The sequence below is a fragment of the Cryptotermes secundus genome, unplaced genomic scaffold (genome assembly GCF_002891405.2).
Source record: "Cryptotermes secundus unplaced genomic scaffold, Csec_1.0 scaffold197, whole genome shotgun sequence".
NCBI classification, from domain to species: domain Eukaryota; kingdom Metazoa; phylum Arthropoda; class Insecta; order Blattodea; family Kalotermitidae; genus Cryptotermes; species Cryptotermes secundus.
Window position 1 is genome coordinate 807,129 of NW_019744107.1, and position 18,793 is coordinate 825,921.

Sequence of the window (18,793 nt, forward strand, 5' to 3'; positions counted from 1 at the left end):
GTGTCACACAGGGTCCAAGTTGTAACTGGCAGAAAAATATGGTTGTTGATTTCCACACTGTGACTCATTGTGAGCTAGAAGCAGACGTGTGCGACAAGTGTGAGCGTACTGCAAGACAAGAAGTACTGGTAGAGAATACCTGATGGTGAGGGCTGTAAAAGTGTGAGAAACATACTGGAGTCTATGTTGAGCTCGACTCTGTAGACAGACTGAGATAATTAAAGAGATGGTGTTTCTTTCTAAATCTAGAGGCAGTAAGAGAGTAAATGCGCCTGAATTGTTAATATGCTAGGCACATTACAGTTTGAGGAACTTACCAAACAAACTACATGGCATCACAACTCTGAAGAATATAATCTTAATGTGTTTGTATTTATCAATAACATTGTGCCCAAACATTATGGTTGACAGGAGCATTATTACTTCACATTCAGGAGGTCCTCAGTTCAAATCTCAGTGCCTGACTGAACTTTTCTTTTTCAGTCCCTGCATGCAGAAATGATGTGTCAATGTTTGGTAGTATAATATAAATTACAAGAAGACCATGGCCATATATGAAGACCAGGAGCATCTGCAGTGGTACCTTTCTCATGAACTATTACAAACTCTGAGTCACTAATGAATGAACAGCACTGGAGTAGTATTTGGAAAGCTGTCCTCTCTTACATAAGGCAGGTTGTTTGACTATTGTTAAAACACTGTCTCGCTGCGACTGTTCCCCTCCAACCCTTCTTAATCGTGTAACCTCTTCCCATTGGACAGCAATATACTGTTCATTTCCAACCCTACCCCCATTGTGAGACCTATACATTTGTTCACTTCCTCCTTCCACTTCATTCACCTTGAAGATGGCAACTGCAATTTATGCTAGAATGTTTATACATACACATCATTATCAAACGCTTAAGTAGTTTGTCATGACTTAGTTGTTCAATAGCCAGTTATAAAGGTCATTCATTGTTCTCTGTTTTAGGTCTGGCCTATTGTACCAGCCCCCAGATGATAGGTGAGGGTGATTGTGGAGCAATTGGTGGAATGAAGATTGGCATATATATATATACTATACATGAAATTACTGGGGATCATCAGAGTGGGTTTTGGCATCACAAATCAACAACTGATCAGATTTTTTTGCATTTGTCACATGCTGAAGAAAAAATGGGAGAACAATGAGACAGTACATCAGCTATTCCTACTCTTCAAGAGCCATTAGGCAAGTCCAGGAAAACCAGGTGGGACTGAAATTAAATGGGACACATCGGCTTCTGGTCTATGCTGATGATGTAAATCTACTGGGAGGTAACATATTGTAGCGTGTTTTGTGTGTCACGCTACAAATAAGTTCACGCCGTTCTTTGATATAGCGAGTTTATTCTTATCGCTCGCCTTACACACTCTTTACAATCATTTGCACTTGCAGTGTTACAATCACTGCTCACAATATTCGGCGAGACACTGGGCTCTCTTCTCCGAATGCTGATCCGAGACTTTCTTCTCCGGAGGTTTGATCACGGCTGGCCTCTTAGCTGGCCCGATGAAGACTGACGACTTCTCGTCGAAACTCGGCTTTTATAACCTTGGCCACTGTTAGGCAACGAACCCTTTGTTATAACCATGGAGACTCCTGTTAGAACTACAATGGAGCAATTGTTGTTTCCTATGCAACGGTCTATTCTAGTGTTTCCATAGAAGCGTCTCCTCTGGATTCCAGACACGTTACAATATATACCATAAAGAACAACACAGAAACTTTAATTGACGCTAGTAAGAAGGTTGGTTCAGAAGTAAATAGACCACTGTAGGTCATGGTGCAAGGGCCGAGGAGGCCTACCCCTCATACATTCATTAAAATACAGAGAAAACTAAGTAAATGTTGCTGTCTCATCACTAGAAGGTAGGGCAAAATCATGATATAAAGACAGCTACCAGATCCTTTGAAAATGTAGCACAGTTCAAATATGAGTACTTGGGCATGACAGTAACAAATCAAAATTTGATTATGAGGAAATTAAGAGCAGATTGAATTCAGCTAATGCTTGTTACCATTCCAACCAGAACCTTTTGTCTTTTCGTCTGCTGTCTAAAAACGTAAAAATTAGAATCTGCAAAACTACAATTTTGCCTGTGGTTATGTATGATTGTGAAACTTTGTCACTAAGATTCTAACATTAAGGAAGGAACACAGACTGAGGGTGTTTGAGAACAGGGTGCTGAGGAGAATATTTGGATGGAAGAGGGATGAGGTGTTTGAAGAAAACTGCATATTGAGGAGCTCCATAACTTGTACTCTTCACCAATTATAATTAGAATGATCGAGTCAAGGAGGATGAGGAGGGAAGGTCATGTAGCATGAATTGGGAGNATCAGCTATTCCTACTCTTCAAGAGCCATTAGGCAAGTCCAGGAAAACCAGGTGGGACTGAAATTAAATGGGACACATCGGCTTCTGGTCTATGCTGATGATGTAAATCTACTGGGAGGTAACATATTGTAGCGTGTTTTGTGTGTCACGCTACAAATAAGTTCACGCCGTTCTTTGATATAGCGAGTTTATTCTTATCGCTCGCCTTACACACTCTTTACAATCATTTGCACTTGCAGTGTTACAATCACTGCTCACAATATTCGGCGAGACACTGGGCTCTCTTCTCCGAATGCTGATCCGAGACTTTCTTCTCCGGAGGTTTGATCACGGCTGGCCTCTTAGCTGGCCCGATGAAGACTGACGACTTCTCGTCGAAACTCGGCTTTTATAACCTTGGCCACTGTTAGGCAACGAACCCTCTGTTATAACCATGGAGACTCCTGTTAGAACTACAATGGAGCAATTGTTGTTTCCTATGCAACGGTCTATTCTAGTGTTTCCATAGAAGCGTCTCCTCTGGATTCCAGACACGTTACAATATATACCATAAAGAACAACACAGAAACTTTAATTGACGCTAGTAAGAAGGTTGGTTCAGAAGTAAATAGACCACTGTAGGTCATGGTGCAAGGGCCGAGGAGGCCTACCCCTCATACATTCATTAAAATACAGAGAAAACTAAGTAAATGTTGCTGTCTCATCACTAGAAGGTAGGGCAAAATCATGATATAAAGACAGCTACCAGATCCTTTGAAAATGTAGCACAGTTCAAATATGAGTACTTGGGCATGACAGTAACAAATCAAAATTTGATTATGAGGAAATTAAGAGCAGATTGAATTCAGCTAATGCTTGTTACCATTCCAACCAGAACCTTTTGTCTTTTCGTCTGCTGTCTAAAAACGTAAAAATTAGAATCTGCAAAACTACAATTTTGCCTGTGGTTATGTATGATTGTGAAACTTTGTCACTAAGATTCTAACATTAAGGAAGGAACACAGACTGAGGGTGTTTGAGAACAGGGTGCTGAGGAGAATATTTGGATGGAAGAGGGATGAGGTGTTTGAAGAAAACTGCATATTGAGGAGCTCCATAACTTGTACTCTTCACCAATTATAATTAGAATGATCGAGTCAAGGAGGATGAGGAGGGAAGGTCATGTAGCATGAATTGGGAGAAGTAGAATGCACATAGGGTGGAAGGAAAGAGACCACTAGGCAAACTAAGATGTATGTGGGTGGATAATACTGAAATAGATTTTGGAGAGATGGGATAGGGTGGTATGGACTGGATTGATCTGGCTCAGGATAGGGACCAGTGGAGGGCTCTTGTGAACACAGTAATGAACCTTCGTGTTCCACAAAATATTGGGAAGTTCTTGAGCTTCTCAAGAAGGGCTCAGCTCCATAGTACTCATCTGGCCCGACAGAAAGCAAGAAATAGTATAATTAAATTCTCATTTAACAAAAATTTCCATTCTACAAAATAAAATACATACCTACAAAATAGCCTGAAATGCAAAGGGTTCAAATTACTGAGCCTTTTACTGCATTTCCTACATTGTCATACAGGTTGAAAATGTCCAAAAACATACTGACAACATCAGTCTATACAACCGTTTATATGCATGGAAATAAATTTGTTTAAACTGAGAAAGTCTTTCAATCTTGTATTGTTTATAATACACAATAGCCTTTAGTTTGATAAAAAATGAAGTCACCATTGAAAAAGGGTACATGAAGTCATGGTCTCTAAGACCAAAGATGGCTTCATGGAAAGTGTAGGTTACTCTTGTCCTTTACCAAAGCTGGAATGGGTCAAGAGATTTTAGTAAAAGTCTACATCAGAATTCATGAAAGATCTTAATAGGTAATCCCCAGGGTTGTAAAAGCACATGGACATGCTTTATTTATATCCTTAAGCCCATTTTAAAGATTAAACATCTGTACACAAAATTAATTATATTTATTATAATTTAGTGAAAGAACAATAATGTAACACAAAATTCATAACATGAAATTATATCTGACATTAAGAAAAGTTATTCCTGTATATATGGTCAACTGAGTAGTACAGCATATAATATTCCTAAACTGATTACTGAACCATTTTAAAATGGTTTTGCTACATTAGTAGTAAAAGATCTTCTGTCCATCACTGCTTAAAGAAAACTGCCTGTTTATAATTCCAATAATCTAGAAGTTCACTTCACCTTTATTCCCATAAGTTTCATTCACATTAGATGGTCAATTGTTCCATATTCCCCAAATCTGATAACCTTTTTAATGATTTCACTGCAATATCTGTATCCTATTTATTCTCATTCGCTTCTTTCTTTACTGATGGTTGAAACTTTGTGCGGTGATATGTCAAATGTCCGCTGTGATTTTCTTGTTGATATATTATAACCAACTGTATTCGAAGAGATATTCTTACCACTGTTATTGTCTAACACTTGTGTCATGTTACTGTTAATGCCAGACTTGTTAACTACTCTTACACCACTGTATTCACCCATATTTGTTCTCACAAACATCAGTTTTGGTAGAACTTTAGTGGGTGAACTTTCTCCACTATAATTTCCCTTATCCAACACCAATTTCACATCACGCATACGATCTTCTTGTTTTCGCTTCATTCCTTTACGATCCTCTCCATCCCTCCTAGGATCCAGACACCTATCAGAGAGATCATAAATGAAGTCCTCTTTTTCAACCTTTATCCTATTTCGCACTGGCCTTTGTCTTCGCTCAGTTTCAAGTATAGGGCTTATACTGTTGCTGAGTTTATTTTGTTGACCATTCCCACCCTCACCCTTTGCACTTAAAGTTTGTTCCATTACTACAGAAGCTCCGTCATCTGAAGTTAACACTGGAGATGCCGCTGAACTATTGGTGGTCAGCGGAGATGTAGAATCACAGCTAACAGATTCAACTATATCATATGGCTCAGGAGATGAGGCTGATCCTCCCGACTGATCATGATCACCATTCATTGCCATGGCGAATATATTCTGTGCAGCTTCAACATCGCGGTTCATGTTACTGTTTCCTGAACCAAAAATCACCTCTAAAACCATTTTTCTTAATGCAGTCTGCTCTTGTGCTTGTGTCTCAGACAGACTATCAACTTGCAGTGTACTGCCTTCTACAGATGTTTGTACTGGATCACTGTGCATATCTGGTTCAGATTCCATGTCTATCATCTTAGGTTTAAGTGCAGCATTTTCTTCAAAATCTGAAAAATTAAAATGTGATTAAATCGGTTGCCGTAAATTTGCTTTTAAAAATAAAGTACAATCATTTATAACTTGCTATCAAAAAGAAATAATCACCAAAAAAACTCTTTTTCTGTGATTATACAAAGAACTTTACAAGATGTTTCTGTAGACAATAATCAGGTGACGTACAGCAGAATTGCTGATATTTACCATGACTAAAAACATTTAATTGCTGACAAAACAACTAAAGCTACATACACAACTGAAACTAAGTGCGTTAAGCTATACATACCCCTCGGTTTGCAACACTGTGATACTACAGTACTATAAGTTATTGCCTCTTACCTAGTACTGCTACATTCCTGGTGCTCTGCTGATATTCTGTGGTTGTCAACATTTTCTTTGAAGGTACAGCTTCAGGTTCTTCATGCTCCAAATCTTCAGTACTCATGCAGCATCTCTTGAGTCCCAATCTAACTGGTGATGTGGATATGATAGGTTCTCTTGCTTCCTCTGCTTGCAAAATAATTGCTGTGTCCTTGACAAGTGTCTCATCTACATTTCCACTTTTCATCTCGATTGTTTCTGCACTGTTGGCAGTACTTCCAGTTGTAATCAAAGGGCCTTGCTTAATAGGCATGTCTACTACAACATCATTTGCCCTTTCTCCTTCCATGCCACATGCATATAAATCATTATCCTCAGCATCTTTCAATTTCATCACTAAATTCTGAATATCATTTGGAACAGCTTCAATACCCATGTCATAATCAGAAGTACTAGTAATTGTTTTGCCTTCATCACATTCTTGCAGTGACCAGTCAGATATTTCATTGCAAGTTGTGTCATTTACTGTGATTTCTACATCTTCTGGAACAGGAATACATTTGTTACTCAGGTTGATATCACATAACATGTTCTGACCATTTTCTTCACTATGGCTTCTGTATGTTTCTTCTGTAGGCTCACAATTACTTAAATCATTTTCTATGTCATTGGTCTCAGTTTCAATATATTCCACCATGGACTGTGCCTTATCATGTTCCCCTTTCTCTAGATGTATTTTAATAACATGTGCAACACAGTCATATTTGGAGAAACACTTAAATGCACATTCAGTGCAGCGGTAACGATTCCAACCTATGTGAACTGCAACATGCCTCCGCAGATTTGTCAGTTTGTTAAACTTCTTTTGACATGGCAAACATTGCAGACGACGTATATTAATAATGCTTCGCATTCTGTTCTCCATTGCTGAAGACAGCTGTTCATCTTTCTTGGTGTTAGCTGCAGGAACTAATACATTCTCCTGCTCATTCCCTACAGTCTTGATTTCACTATCTTCACTCAGTGCAGTAGAGCTTACGGAGTCCCATCTTATTCCTTCATCACTTGCTGTGTCCATACCTATATTCTGTTTTTCATTGATTCTCATAAGAATGCCTGTATTTTTAATTTTTGTAACATCTGAACTCTCTTGACTCTGATTGCCATTCTTGTCCAAACAAGCATCTTGCACTGACTGTATGGAAGATCCATCATGATTTATGCTTCTCACTGCTGGAACAAGACAGATATGAGAAGCATCAGTGCTTTCTTCTTCCCTTTTTATGGTCTCTTTTTCAATAATTTGTGTACAGCTACATGCATTTATTCCAACACTTCCATCTATCTTACCAGAGAACAGATGAGGGCCCTTCTCAGAGAAACATGTGTCAGATTCTGTTGACTGATACAACCCACTGTGACCTTCACAGTCTTCCGTGAAACTATTACTGACTTCGTCATGGTTATTTCCTTCTCCTGTATCATCACAAGACAGCTGATTTTCATTTGTTTCTGAATTACAGTCCTGCTGCTGAGATGAGGGGCCCCCTATCCCCAAAACAGGACTCACAGTTCCAGCCCCTATCCCTGTCTTACAATAGTCCCTCCTTATCTGAATCTCAATTCTTTTCTCAGGAGTATCTTTCTTTACAGTGTCAGACCGAGTGCCACTGCAGTGCCGAGTTCGGTGGTATGAAGCACTGGGAGCTGTGGCAAGCAGTGGGTTCGAAATGTCAAGAGACACAGGAGAAGGAGAAGTGGTTACTACACTCTTTATTCCACTTGCAGTTGATTGCATACTTTCTGACAGTACTGATAAAGGCATCAACCTACTTGTGTTGCTTTCAACACATGTAACATCGTTCTTGGTAGTTTCTGTATGTAGACGAGGCTGCTGCTCTGTTGATGTTGGCAATATTTTTGTGTTGGTTATTCGGCTGCTAGTAGTGGCTGATGTAGGGGGACAAGGTCGACGCGCCTTGATGTTGTTCTGCACAGCAATTCGTTTCTGGCAAATCTGAGAATGTGAACTGAGTGCTGCACGCCTCTCAAACCGACGCCCACAACCTCCACACATTTGCAATTCAAGATCATCCTCAAAATTATTCATCCAATCCTATAAAGAAACAAAATAATGGTTATGTTACTTGCAGATACTGTATTTAAAGGTCATTTCTTTTGCATGTGTATATGTACACATATACATAAACACATGTTAGTTCCTATGTGATGAAATGTGAAAGCTTAGGAATTACATTCTAATTGAAGTTATTGTATAATGTATAAGGGGTGGGCTTTCTTGGCCCTTGCACCATGACCTACAGTGGTCTGTTGTGCTTAATTTAAGTTATTAAACCATCATCTCATGTGTAACTTCAGCTTTTGGGGGTTTGACACATTGTGGTGAATTCACCCTGAAGATGGCAACAGCAATGCATGTTAAAGCAATGGAACAGATTCAACATAATGCAGTTAAACCTTACATGCCAAAGTTACACATTACACAGAGATTGTGGAAACCAACAGACAACGATAATTCAAAACTGTCTGCTGCTACTGCAAAAAGCGCAATAAATCTGCACTGACCCCTTCTTGTCAACAAAAATGTATTCCTGCAACATTGTGATCATGAATAAATAAATAAATCAAATATTTATTCATGTGCAAGAACCTAATCCTCATTTCTTTCCTCATAACCTTGTAACCTCATCATCTTTCCCTCCACACCATATTTTTTGTTTATTTCTAGTGGGGTGGGACTAAGTCCCTTGTACTGCAGCCACTTCTGGCCTATTGTACCAGCCCCAGATGATAGGTGAGGGTGATTGTGGAACAACTGGTGGAATGAAGATTGGCAGGGGAAACCGAAGTACTCGGAGAAAACCTGTCCCAGCACCACTTTGTCCACCACAAATCCAACTTGACCAAACACAGGATTGAACCCGGGCTGCTACGGTGGGAAGCCAGCAACTAACTGCTTGAGCTATGGTGCAGCCTCACCACACCACAAGTCACCACATTCATAACATTTATACCTACAAAAGCCCAGGTTAACAACAATAATCATTTTGAATTATATGGATCACACAAGAAACTTTTAGATTACCATCAAACTGAACAATACACATAGGTTATGTGCTGTTGCCAAGTTGTCTTCAGGTATATTAAAAAAAAATATCTTAACACCACTTGCATATTTTTCACACGTGACCATGCAATATTTCAATTCCAGAAGTGCATGGAACTAGTCCTTTAAAATTTGTTGTTATTCTTGATGGTAAGTAAATAAAAAAGTATGAAGAGTGTTATAGGGGCACGCACTAGCATGGTTGAGGCACTATGCTACAAGTCAGAAAGTTGTGGATTCGATACCCAATGAGGTAAACGAATCTTTCAACTGACCTAATCCTTCCAGCTGCAGTTTGGCCTTGGGGTCAACTCAGTCTCTAACAGAAATGAGTACTGGGAATCTTCCTGGGGATAAGGGCAGCCAGTGCATAAGGCAGACAACCTCACCGCCATCTGTGAACCAACTGTCTAGAAAAATGTGCGAGTCTCGATGCCTCATCCCTATGGGGCTCCATGGCCTATTACAGGAATAGCTTTACTTTTACCTTCTACGAAAGGTGTTATGTTCAACACAGAGTTTTGCTGACACTGACCAACTATTTTGCAATTGATTATGGTTGATTATAAACATATACGATATCAACTATACTCATTTTATGAAATATGGTATTCCATCACTTCTGTGTGGCTGTGAAATCTGGATGCTAAAACAAAGGGACTTATAGATGACGCTGGCAAAATTCATGACACATACAACAGGGTACTGTTTATTAGATCACAGAAGAAATGGAGACATTTTGGTAGAAATGAACATAAAACTGGGAGGTTATTAAGATTACTACACTGTAGGGATGTGATGCCATACTGTCTGGCAGAAGTTCAGCAACATTTCAGAGGACTGTGCTGCTTCCATCTTCAAGGATGAAGTTAGCAAAAAAGCAAGCACATGTTTACTGCTGTTAAAACCTTCAATATCACATGGCTAGATCATGTGAGGATGAAGGCCTGAATAACCTATTATAGTCCCAAGGCCAAGATAGGTTAATTTATTTATGAGCCTCTCAGACAATGTCATTTGCACAGAATGTGTGCAGGAGGAACCCTTCTACCACTTACTATGTCAATGCCCATCTCTGGCTGGGCACAGAATTAACATCTTTGGCTCTGCATGGGCAGAGTCAAGAGATACTAGCAGGGTCTCAATCAATCTACTGGAGGCCCCTAGCAAGAACAGGAGCATGCAATGAACTCAGCAGAGGTCTCAGTGCTTGGGTATGACCAGAGTTGTTCCTCCCATGTCAATAGTCTGTAAGTCATTTACTGGCATAACTTCAACTTCAACACCAGAAGGAGTTAAAATATAACAAAGATCATATGGAAAAGGTCAAACTGTTTGCAGCATATGTAGAAAATGTAAAAGAAGAAGAAGAAAACAGATGATCTAGTGAGCATTTCTGAGATATCTGATTCCTGATATACTGTATACACATCTAACAAAGTCTGAAGTTTTTTTATGATTAAAATACTTTCTGCTATACTATATGGATGACAACCTCATACTGAGTTTTTCCTGTGTATTTGTGTGTACATAGGAGGCCTCACATTAATAATTATAATGATGCAATAATTTACTGCTACATATAAAACTCTGCAATATTGTGTACTGTCAACATTAACCGAGTGCCTACTTACTCGCCTATCTTGGACAAAGTGTGAATTTCTGATTTAGTTTGATCTGTTGGGCTATATTAATACACAAAGTATAAACATTTGGGCTGCTGCAAATCCAATTTCATCATGAAGAGTTCAAGCTTCTGGGGCATAATGCCATAATGTCCATTTAAGTCAACTGACGTTTTGGTGAGAACGTCACCCCCATTTTCAGGGTCGAAGAATAAGCCAAGCAAGAAACCAGCAGAAGTTCATAGTAAGCAGAGATGGAGGTGACATGTTCTTCTGAAACATGAACTGACTTTTTAACTGACTACACAGTGTAATATCCCAGAAGATAGAACCCTTCATAACCACAAGTGTGAGAACCTCAAATCCTACATCTTCTGTAACTGAGTTACTTTACATGTACCAGGTGTGAATGTTTTCGCCAAGTTTCATGTTCATCAGTAACTTATTGCATGATTCATAATTATTACTTTTGGGCCTGCTCCAAGTGAACACCATGTATGACATGAAGTAGAAGTTAGCAAACATTAGCAATTACTACAGTAGATTTATATTTTAAATAGATTAAAATAGAACTCTTTAGTTTGTATGTTCATGGTATTGTATAATATCTGATACTGTCAGCTAATAACTCCTACCATTCATGTTCTAGATTCTGTTTATTATAAGTTACATGTTTCAAATGAAGTTAATGGTTGTCTTTAAAAAGTACTCTATGCTGATATCATCAGTGTTCACTACAATAACAGTATGGGTCAATTTAAAAATACCTATGCTCTGAAGCTTTCACAGCAACAGTATACCATGGAGTCTTCTTGAGTGATAAGCTGTATACATGTGGACCCAGAGACTGTTTGTCTCCCCACCATCAGGAGATGATGTGATCAGTGAGTGCTGTGTTTGCATGCTGTATTCATACAAAGTTATACCATTGTGGGATAAAACCAGAAGATACATAAGCTAGTAGATCCTCTAAAAATGTGGCACAATCCAGATATTTGGAAACATCACTAACAAATCAACACTGTATTCATGAACAAATTAAGACCATACTAATTGTGGGGAATGTCTGCTTACCATTCGATAGAGAATCTTTTGCCTTGCTGTCTGTTATCTAAAATGTAAAGCAAAAAGTCACAAAACTATAATTCTACCTATTGTTTTGTCTAGGTGTGAAACTGTCTCTCATATAAAGGGAAGAACATAGACTGTGGGTGTCTGAGAATATACAGACCAAAAAATTGTGGAAGCAAGAGAAAGCTGGAGAAAAATGCATGACGAGGAGCCACATATTAGGATGATCAGATCAAGGAAGGTGAGATGGGTGTCACACAAAGCACACAGGAGAGAAAAAAAAATGCATAAAACATTTTGGTGGGAAAACCCAAAGGAAAAAAGACTACTTGTAAGCACTTAGGCCTGGATTGGAGGATAACATTAAAATGGATCTTAAATCTAGGCTAGGGGGGTGTGGATTGGATACATTGACTCAGGATAGGGACAACTAGCAGGCTGTTGTGACTATGGTAATAAGCCTTTGCGTTTTGGAAATGATGGGCACATGACTAGTTGAGACACAGCTGGCTTGTTAATAAGGACTTTGCTCAAAGGAGTTAGTTAAATGAATTACTTATTCACCAATGAAAATTAAACGAAGCATGAAATCAAAGGAATTACAAAAATTAGCAAAAATTCCAAATGTCAAGTTACATGATCACTGAAAATGCAAGGATCATGTAAGTCAGGGAATACCTATACAGTATCTTAGTCTTCACAGATTCAGTCTCAGTGCTTCTGATTAGGCCCTGCATGTCCCTGTTTGTGTACCTCACTGTCTCTTTCTCCTTCTCTTTGGTTCACTTAATTCATGGAGTCTGGATGGTTCAGTCCGCATACTGATTAGATTCTAGGCTGCACAACCAAGAGACTGGGGTTCCATTCCCAGTGGGACCAAATGACTTTTCTCCACTCGACACTGTCCAGATCAACTCAGTAGCTCACTCAAGCTCGTACCCAATGGGTAAACGGGTACCAGGGTTTCTTTCTCCAGGAGTAAGTGGCTTGGGACTTCAAGCTGACCAGCCACTTCCATCTAGTGCTCAAGTTACAATGTGTGGAGTTATTCCCCCACTTCTCCATATGTTTTTATGGCATGGTGTGTAATTAAATGCAGGGAGAACTTTACTTTCACTTTACTTTATACAGACCTGATTCTCCTGGTGAAGCCTTTGTTGTTCCTCGCGTGCTCTATCAGCTTCACTCTGTACAGCGGCACCAGTTGATTTTACACTTGAGTTCTGACTTTCATAATCAGAAACTTCTTTTCTAAATGCTTTATTAACAATCTGGGAACGCAGTTTCCGCACCTGAATGGCCGTCTTGCGATGCACTGTAATATTATGTGACATTTATAATCAACACTGAACAACTGACAATCTTGTTTAGCTGACTGGTACAATCAACTTTTTAAGTTCTAGTATTTTCTGCCTATATTATAATGGTCTCAAAGTTATCAGTCACTGTGTACTATATACCTATCTACAAATCAACCTTAATCTTTTAATTACTTCAGTATGCTCATTTATTATAAGGGCTGAAAATGTTTTGTTTCAGCATTTCATTTCAGTTAAAATTCTCAGTAGGTGTCTACGACTTGAGGAAGGTTTTACACTGAAACTTTCTTTATCTGGCAAATTGTTAATGTGATAAACACTGTTTTTCTATAATTTTAAGTGAAGAAGTGGATCTGTAATTTTAGACTTTGCTTTAATTAGGTTCCCCAATTAAATAAGATCTTGCTAAAGGGACTGCCAGCTTGAGGATGGATGTGAACAAACCTTTGGTATTATGCAATGTACATTATATAAAAATTCCCTGTATTTAAGATTTTAAATATTATTTAAAGATGTTACAGTAATATTCCTGCCCATAATATTTCAGTCACGATGTCCTGCATTTAAAGTTCAAACTTGACTGTACCATTCCATTTTCTTAGTGTTAAATTTGTCCAGAGTTTCATGTTCAAATCTTCTGGTCACAACAGAAACATAAAATTGGAATTTTACTAGACATTTTTAACATGGCTACAAGAAGTACAACTTAAAATGATCTTCTGATATTTGAAGTTCTCACAGTGGTGAATATGAAGACAGTATTCAGAAAATGATCCTGATGAACAAGGAAGACCGTATAATAACTTATTTAAAATATGCAGACATATCCATCAAACAATTCAGATTAACTGGAGGTTAGGCATTTTAAGAAATGTTATTTATAGTCGGTATAGCGACTGGCTTTGGGCTGGACAATTGAGGAGCCTGAGTTCAAGCCCCAGTAGGGTCAAGAATTTTCAGTTCTCCATGTTGCCCAGACCGGCTCTGGGGTCTACCCAACATCCTATCCAATGGGTACCCAGAGCTCCTTCCCCTGGGGTAAAGCGGCCGGGTCGTGAAGCTGACCACTCACCTCCAGCTAGTGCCAAGGTCAAGAAAGTGTGGATTTATACATCCACTCTCTCATACACATTCCTGGTGTAGTGCTTAATTAGTTACGCACAGCAACAACTTTACCCTATGTTGAGATTTTTTAGAGTGAAAGAATGGTGTTGGGCTTAAACATTTTACTGTCATTAAATCAAAATTAGTCCAGAGTCCTATCTTCTGGGATGTAATGTTGTGTAGTCTGGTAAAAGACAACCCATGATTTTGAGGAACATGTTCCCTCCGTCTTCAAGGCTGAAGAGTCAGCCCATCAAGAAACCAGGAAACAAGCAAAACTCTGTCTGTTGCCTACTTTCTGCTAGATTCTTGCTGGGCTTACTCCTCTACCCTCAACATGTTCCTTTGAAACATCCATTGACTTTCACTGGACTACACAGCATTATATCCCAGAAGACAGAACTCTTCATAACCACTGCTGTGAAAACCTCAAATCTTATAAAAGTAGTCTAATGTAATTTTCATCAATCTGTAAAGGGTGAAAAATTGAGAATGAACAGAAGGTAAAGAGACAGAGAAAGTTGAAACAGCAAGTACTGTGATACTCTGGTTTTAAGATTTACCTTTGTATAGATGTCTATACACACTCCATGTATTACAAAAAGTGTTCTTACAGCATGGACAAGGATAACACAGTCGGAATGTCACATGAAGGTACTTCATATGATGATTCAGTGTCTTCCGTGTAGCAAATCTAGTATTGCCTGCAAACAAATTTGAGTAAACTGAAAGTGAAAACATGGATTTGACCTACAGGACTGGCAATTTCTGCTAAGAATTATTAATACAGACAACCATACATGGTACTGGGATTTTAGTCAGTTAATGCTATGTTTTATAAGACAAATATATTTCAAAACACTCTTTAAAACTAAACCTTTTCTTTCAAAACATTAACTCACAGCTCAGTTTTGTATCTTGTACCTAATATGTATGCATGCATCCCAAATAAGACTCAACCAAAGGCTAAATTTTCAGTCACAGTGGGGCTACATTATATTGAAATTGCAGTCTCCTGGGATTTAGTAGATGGTGCCCAATGTTTTGAAGGCACTTGGTGTCTCTATCTTCTTCTACCCTGAAGATGAAGGCAACAGGTTTCTCTAAGATGTTGGTTTCCATCCACCAGACTATATGGTGTCACATTCCAGAAGACTGCAATCTGAACATTCACCACTCTAAGAACCTCAGAACTCATTCAGTGATATCTATGGGGAGGATAATCTGTCAGTGAATCTCAAACTTCTGCAGCTTGTCCTCCACCAATCATTTAAAAAAGAAAAAAAGTAGTCCCAGAACGCTGGGAAAAATGTGTGCAAAGAAGTGGTGATTATGTGGAAAAATAAAGAAAGGTCTGTAGATTGAGGTGGTGTATTTGGTTTGTCAATAATAAAGCTTGTTACTTTACAAAAAATTGTTGCTCATGACGTTCACTATGACCTACATATAAACTCGATATAAAGTCTTATTCAGATCTGACACATATTTGTGTTAACGTAATTAAAATTAATATAAGAACGACCAAGGAAACACTGGAAAGGGGATTTTAATGTGCCGAATCCATAAAGACAACATGAAGGAGTTAAAAAGATTGCAATTTGCCAATTATCAGAGAATTCTCCAAAAACTTACATATTGTGCAAACATGATTCTTGGAAGAGCCTATTTTATTATTTTGTGCACTGTCTTGTTTTCTGACTGCTACAGCTCCATTTTCATTTGTGTTCGCAGCATTAGGAAGGAGTGTTGTACCCTCACAATTCAACATTTCTATCTGTCCATCGGGACCCAGAGTTGCTTCATTACAAGACATCATGTTATGAAGTTCCACTACCTGTAAGGAATACATTGCACATTCTCAGTGAATATTAAAGATTATGTACTTGGGCTCAGTGAAAGGCCAAGAAGCTCATGAGTATGACTGGACATTTCAAGGCAGTTTTACATTTCTGGGCAGTTAAATAAGATTCCAGAGCCACAAAGTATGTCACTTAAAGGTCTAATATACTTAATCCTTAACGTGGCATTTGTGCACACTGTCTTCTCCACAACCACCAGTTTGAAAGAGATGAAAGAATGATTAATTTTCAAGAAATGAAGGATTCTGTCAATAACTGTGTAGTGTTGAATATCACCTTATGGGGAAGGGATAAATATTAGCCAGATACAATTTTTTGTTAACCGGAAATCATGCAAGAAAAATTTACGCATGAAAAGTCAAATATGCCAGAGTTTTAAGATAGTGGCAACAGTTTAGCAAGTGTTTTCCTGTAGGGTGACAATAGTCACATAGTGCCATCTGATCCTATAGTTTTGGAGTACTAACACAGCAATTTTTCAAATGTGCATATAAGAGATACACACTTAAGAAATGTTAACAAACTCAACAAATGCAATGGACCTGAAGGACTAAAGCCTCTGAACTAATGCAGTGTAATCCAACCTAAAAAAAACAACTAAAGGTAAAGCTAGGCCTGTAACAGGCCATCAAGGCCCATAGGGATGTGGGCGGTCAAGGCTCCCACACTTTCTGGACACCGGCCACTCATAATTATTCTTCATATTAACGTTACTGCTTTCAGTCTATTAAGACTAAGAAAATAGTAATGTTTAGTCTTCTCTAATAATCCCCTATCTTTCTACTTGCAACTGTATAACCTCACTAATCTTTGTGAATAACAACATTATATAATTCATATACCTGTTTCATTAGTGTTTATTTTTGCCCTATTAACACTTAACCTAAATCTGTATTGATATACTTTAAATAAGTAATCAAAACTTGGCCTGAAACTGTCAAGCACAGTACACAATCCACAAGACCTGTACATAATTCCTGCATTAAAAACATCTGCATGTAATGTATACATAAATTAAAATTCTGGACTTTGCCAGCACACTGTTTAAAAAGAAATAGACTATTCTTGGGTCCCTGAAACATGCAACACATTTATTTATGAAGAACAAAACAAGAGGCTGTAATATAATAATTAATATTTATTTTGATTAACTGGCAATACTAGCATAGATAGTCTATGAGAAGCCGAAGAAGTAGAAGCACCGGCCTCCCTGGCATGAATGGAAAGTGAGAGACAGGACAGGATCAACAAACGCTGTACCATGGAGCTGCTCAGGACAAGCACCCTTGAAGGAGGGGGGCGGATATAGTGCTCGGAAGATGGGAAACACTGTTAAGCTGTTCGAGACAAACCACCTTAAGAAGAGAGCAATGTGGCATGCCACCAAAAAGGACAGAAGACATGTCCATTGACAAGCAACGGCTGTGATAAGAATGTATACTTCAGTGGTAACCCAATACCAGCAGATCGTTGCATAGGAATAGCCCAAACAACAAATACGTTTCCCTGGAAATGGAAGGATATCCATGGAAATGAATACTAGCAGTGGTTAAAACGGAACCCTTCAACACGATGTTTATCAGTCAGTCCGAGCGCACATTATAAAAGCCCAGCTTCGATGAGACCAGTCAGTTTTTAGTGTAGCTCCGACTAGAGCAGAAGCAAGCTCGGATCCGACAAAGGACAGAAGACACTTCACCAAGATCAGTGGTGCAAGTAACTGTGATAGTGAAGTTGTGAATAATTGTGCTTGTGAGTGCAAAAGAGAATGTCCAATAAACGTCTTAGCCAAATCCGAGACCCGCGTGAATTTACTTGCCGCCTTACATAGGTAACACGCACACACGCATGCACACTCATTCACAGTGAAAGTGATCAAAATAGGGCAGTTGGGATGGCTGAGACACCTTTTTTTTTAATCCAGGAGCAGCACCAGGAAGTTAACTACACATAAACCAGTGAGTACTTCACAAGTAGGCAGACCTGCTATCAGGTGGCTGGATTCAGCTGAAGATTTGAAGACAATGGGCATTAGAAATTGGAGATGAAAGCCACAGCATCAGGACAAATGCAGAGCAATCACACAAGAGGTCAAAGTTCATCATGGACTGTAGCTCACATGGTGGTGGTGGTGGTGGCGGCGGTGTAATGTTAACAATGATGATGATGATGATGATGATGATGATTTAATTCAATTCAATTGATGTTTATTTACATGCAAACTTAACAGCACAGAGGTCAATTACAAGGTCAGCATGAGTACATAGAAATACACAAAATAATTAAAAAATAAAATACAAAATTTGAGAGTCTATATAATGGCAATAAATTAAGAATTCCAAGAAAAATTAAATTTAACGTTAACAGGAGAGAAAAATAAACACTAACCTTTAAGCTACGGGCATTTAATTTCCGGTAAGGGCACCGGTACGGAATAAAAATACCCACGATTATAAAGCCATAAAAACTGTAATCATTTACTAAATTTGCTATTTCTGCAATTTCTGTGATAAACGAACGAAATAAACGCTGCTTTTTTCTCGAAAGAATATAGAATCAGATATTGTAATTTACAGATTGTATAAAACATGTTAAAATTTTTACACTGACTCCAAATAAGAAATTCCCCAGTTTTTTAGTTTCTCTACAAGAATTAATAGAGTTCTCGGTAAGTATGAATGCAGGCTGGTGGGTGACATCACTTGACAGCTATGGCAACACAGCGGATGTTGTGTCTAAAGCTTCTCAGTGTCTAAATCACGTAGTTCTTTCGGTA

The 18,793-nt window shown here is 38.5% G+C and overlaps 1 protein-coding gene across 3 annotated transcripts in view; it reads right to left on the bottom strand.

The window, feature by feature from the left end:
- Positions 1 to 4,311: 4,311 nt before the first annotated feature.
- The window catches only part of LOC111874378, a 24,190-nt gene continuing 9,708 nt past the window's right edge, over positions 4,312 to 18,793 (bottom strand). For 2 of the 3 annotated variants that reach the window (XM_023869840.2, XM_023869841.2), the window contains exons 5-9: positions 15,791 to 15,992; positions 14,722 to 14,862; positions 12,869 to 13,050; positions 5,931 to 8,028; positions 4,312 to 5,602 (exon numbers count right to left, since the gene is read on the bottom strand). In XM_023869840.2, the coding sequence (XP_023725608.1) occupies positions 4,686 to 5,602; positions 5,931 to 8,028; positions 12,869 to 13,050; positions 14,722 to 14,862; positions 15,791 to 15,992 (3,540 nt within the window). In that variant the 3' untranslated portion in view covers positions 4,312 to 4,685. The remainder of the gene's footprint in view (positions 5,603 to 5,930; positions 8,029 to 12,868; positions 13,051 to 14,721; positions 14,863 to 15,790; positions 15,993 to 18,793) is intronic. The other variant, XM_023869842.2, reaches the window with a different exon arrangement.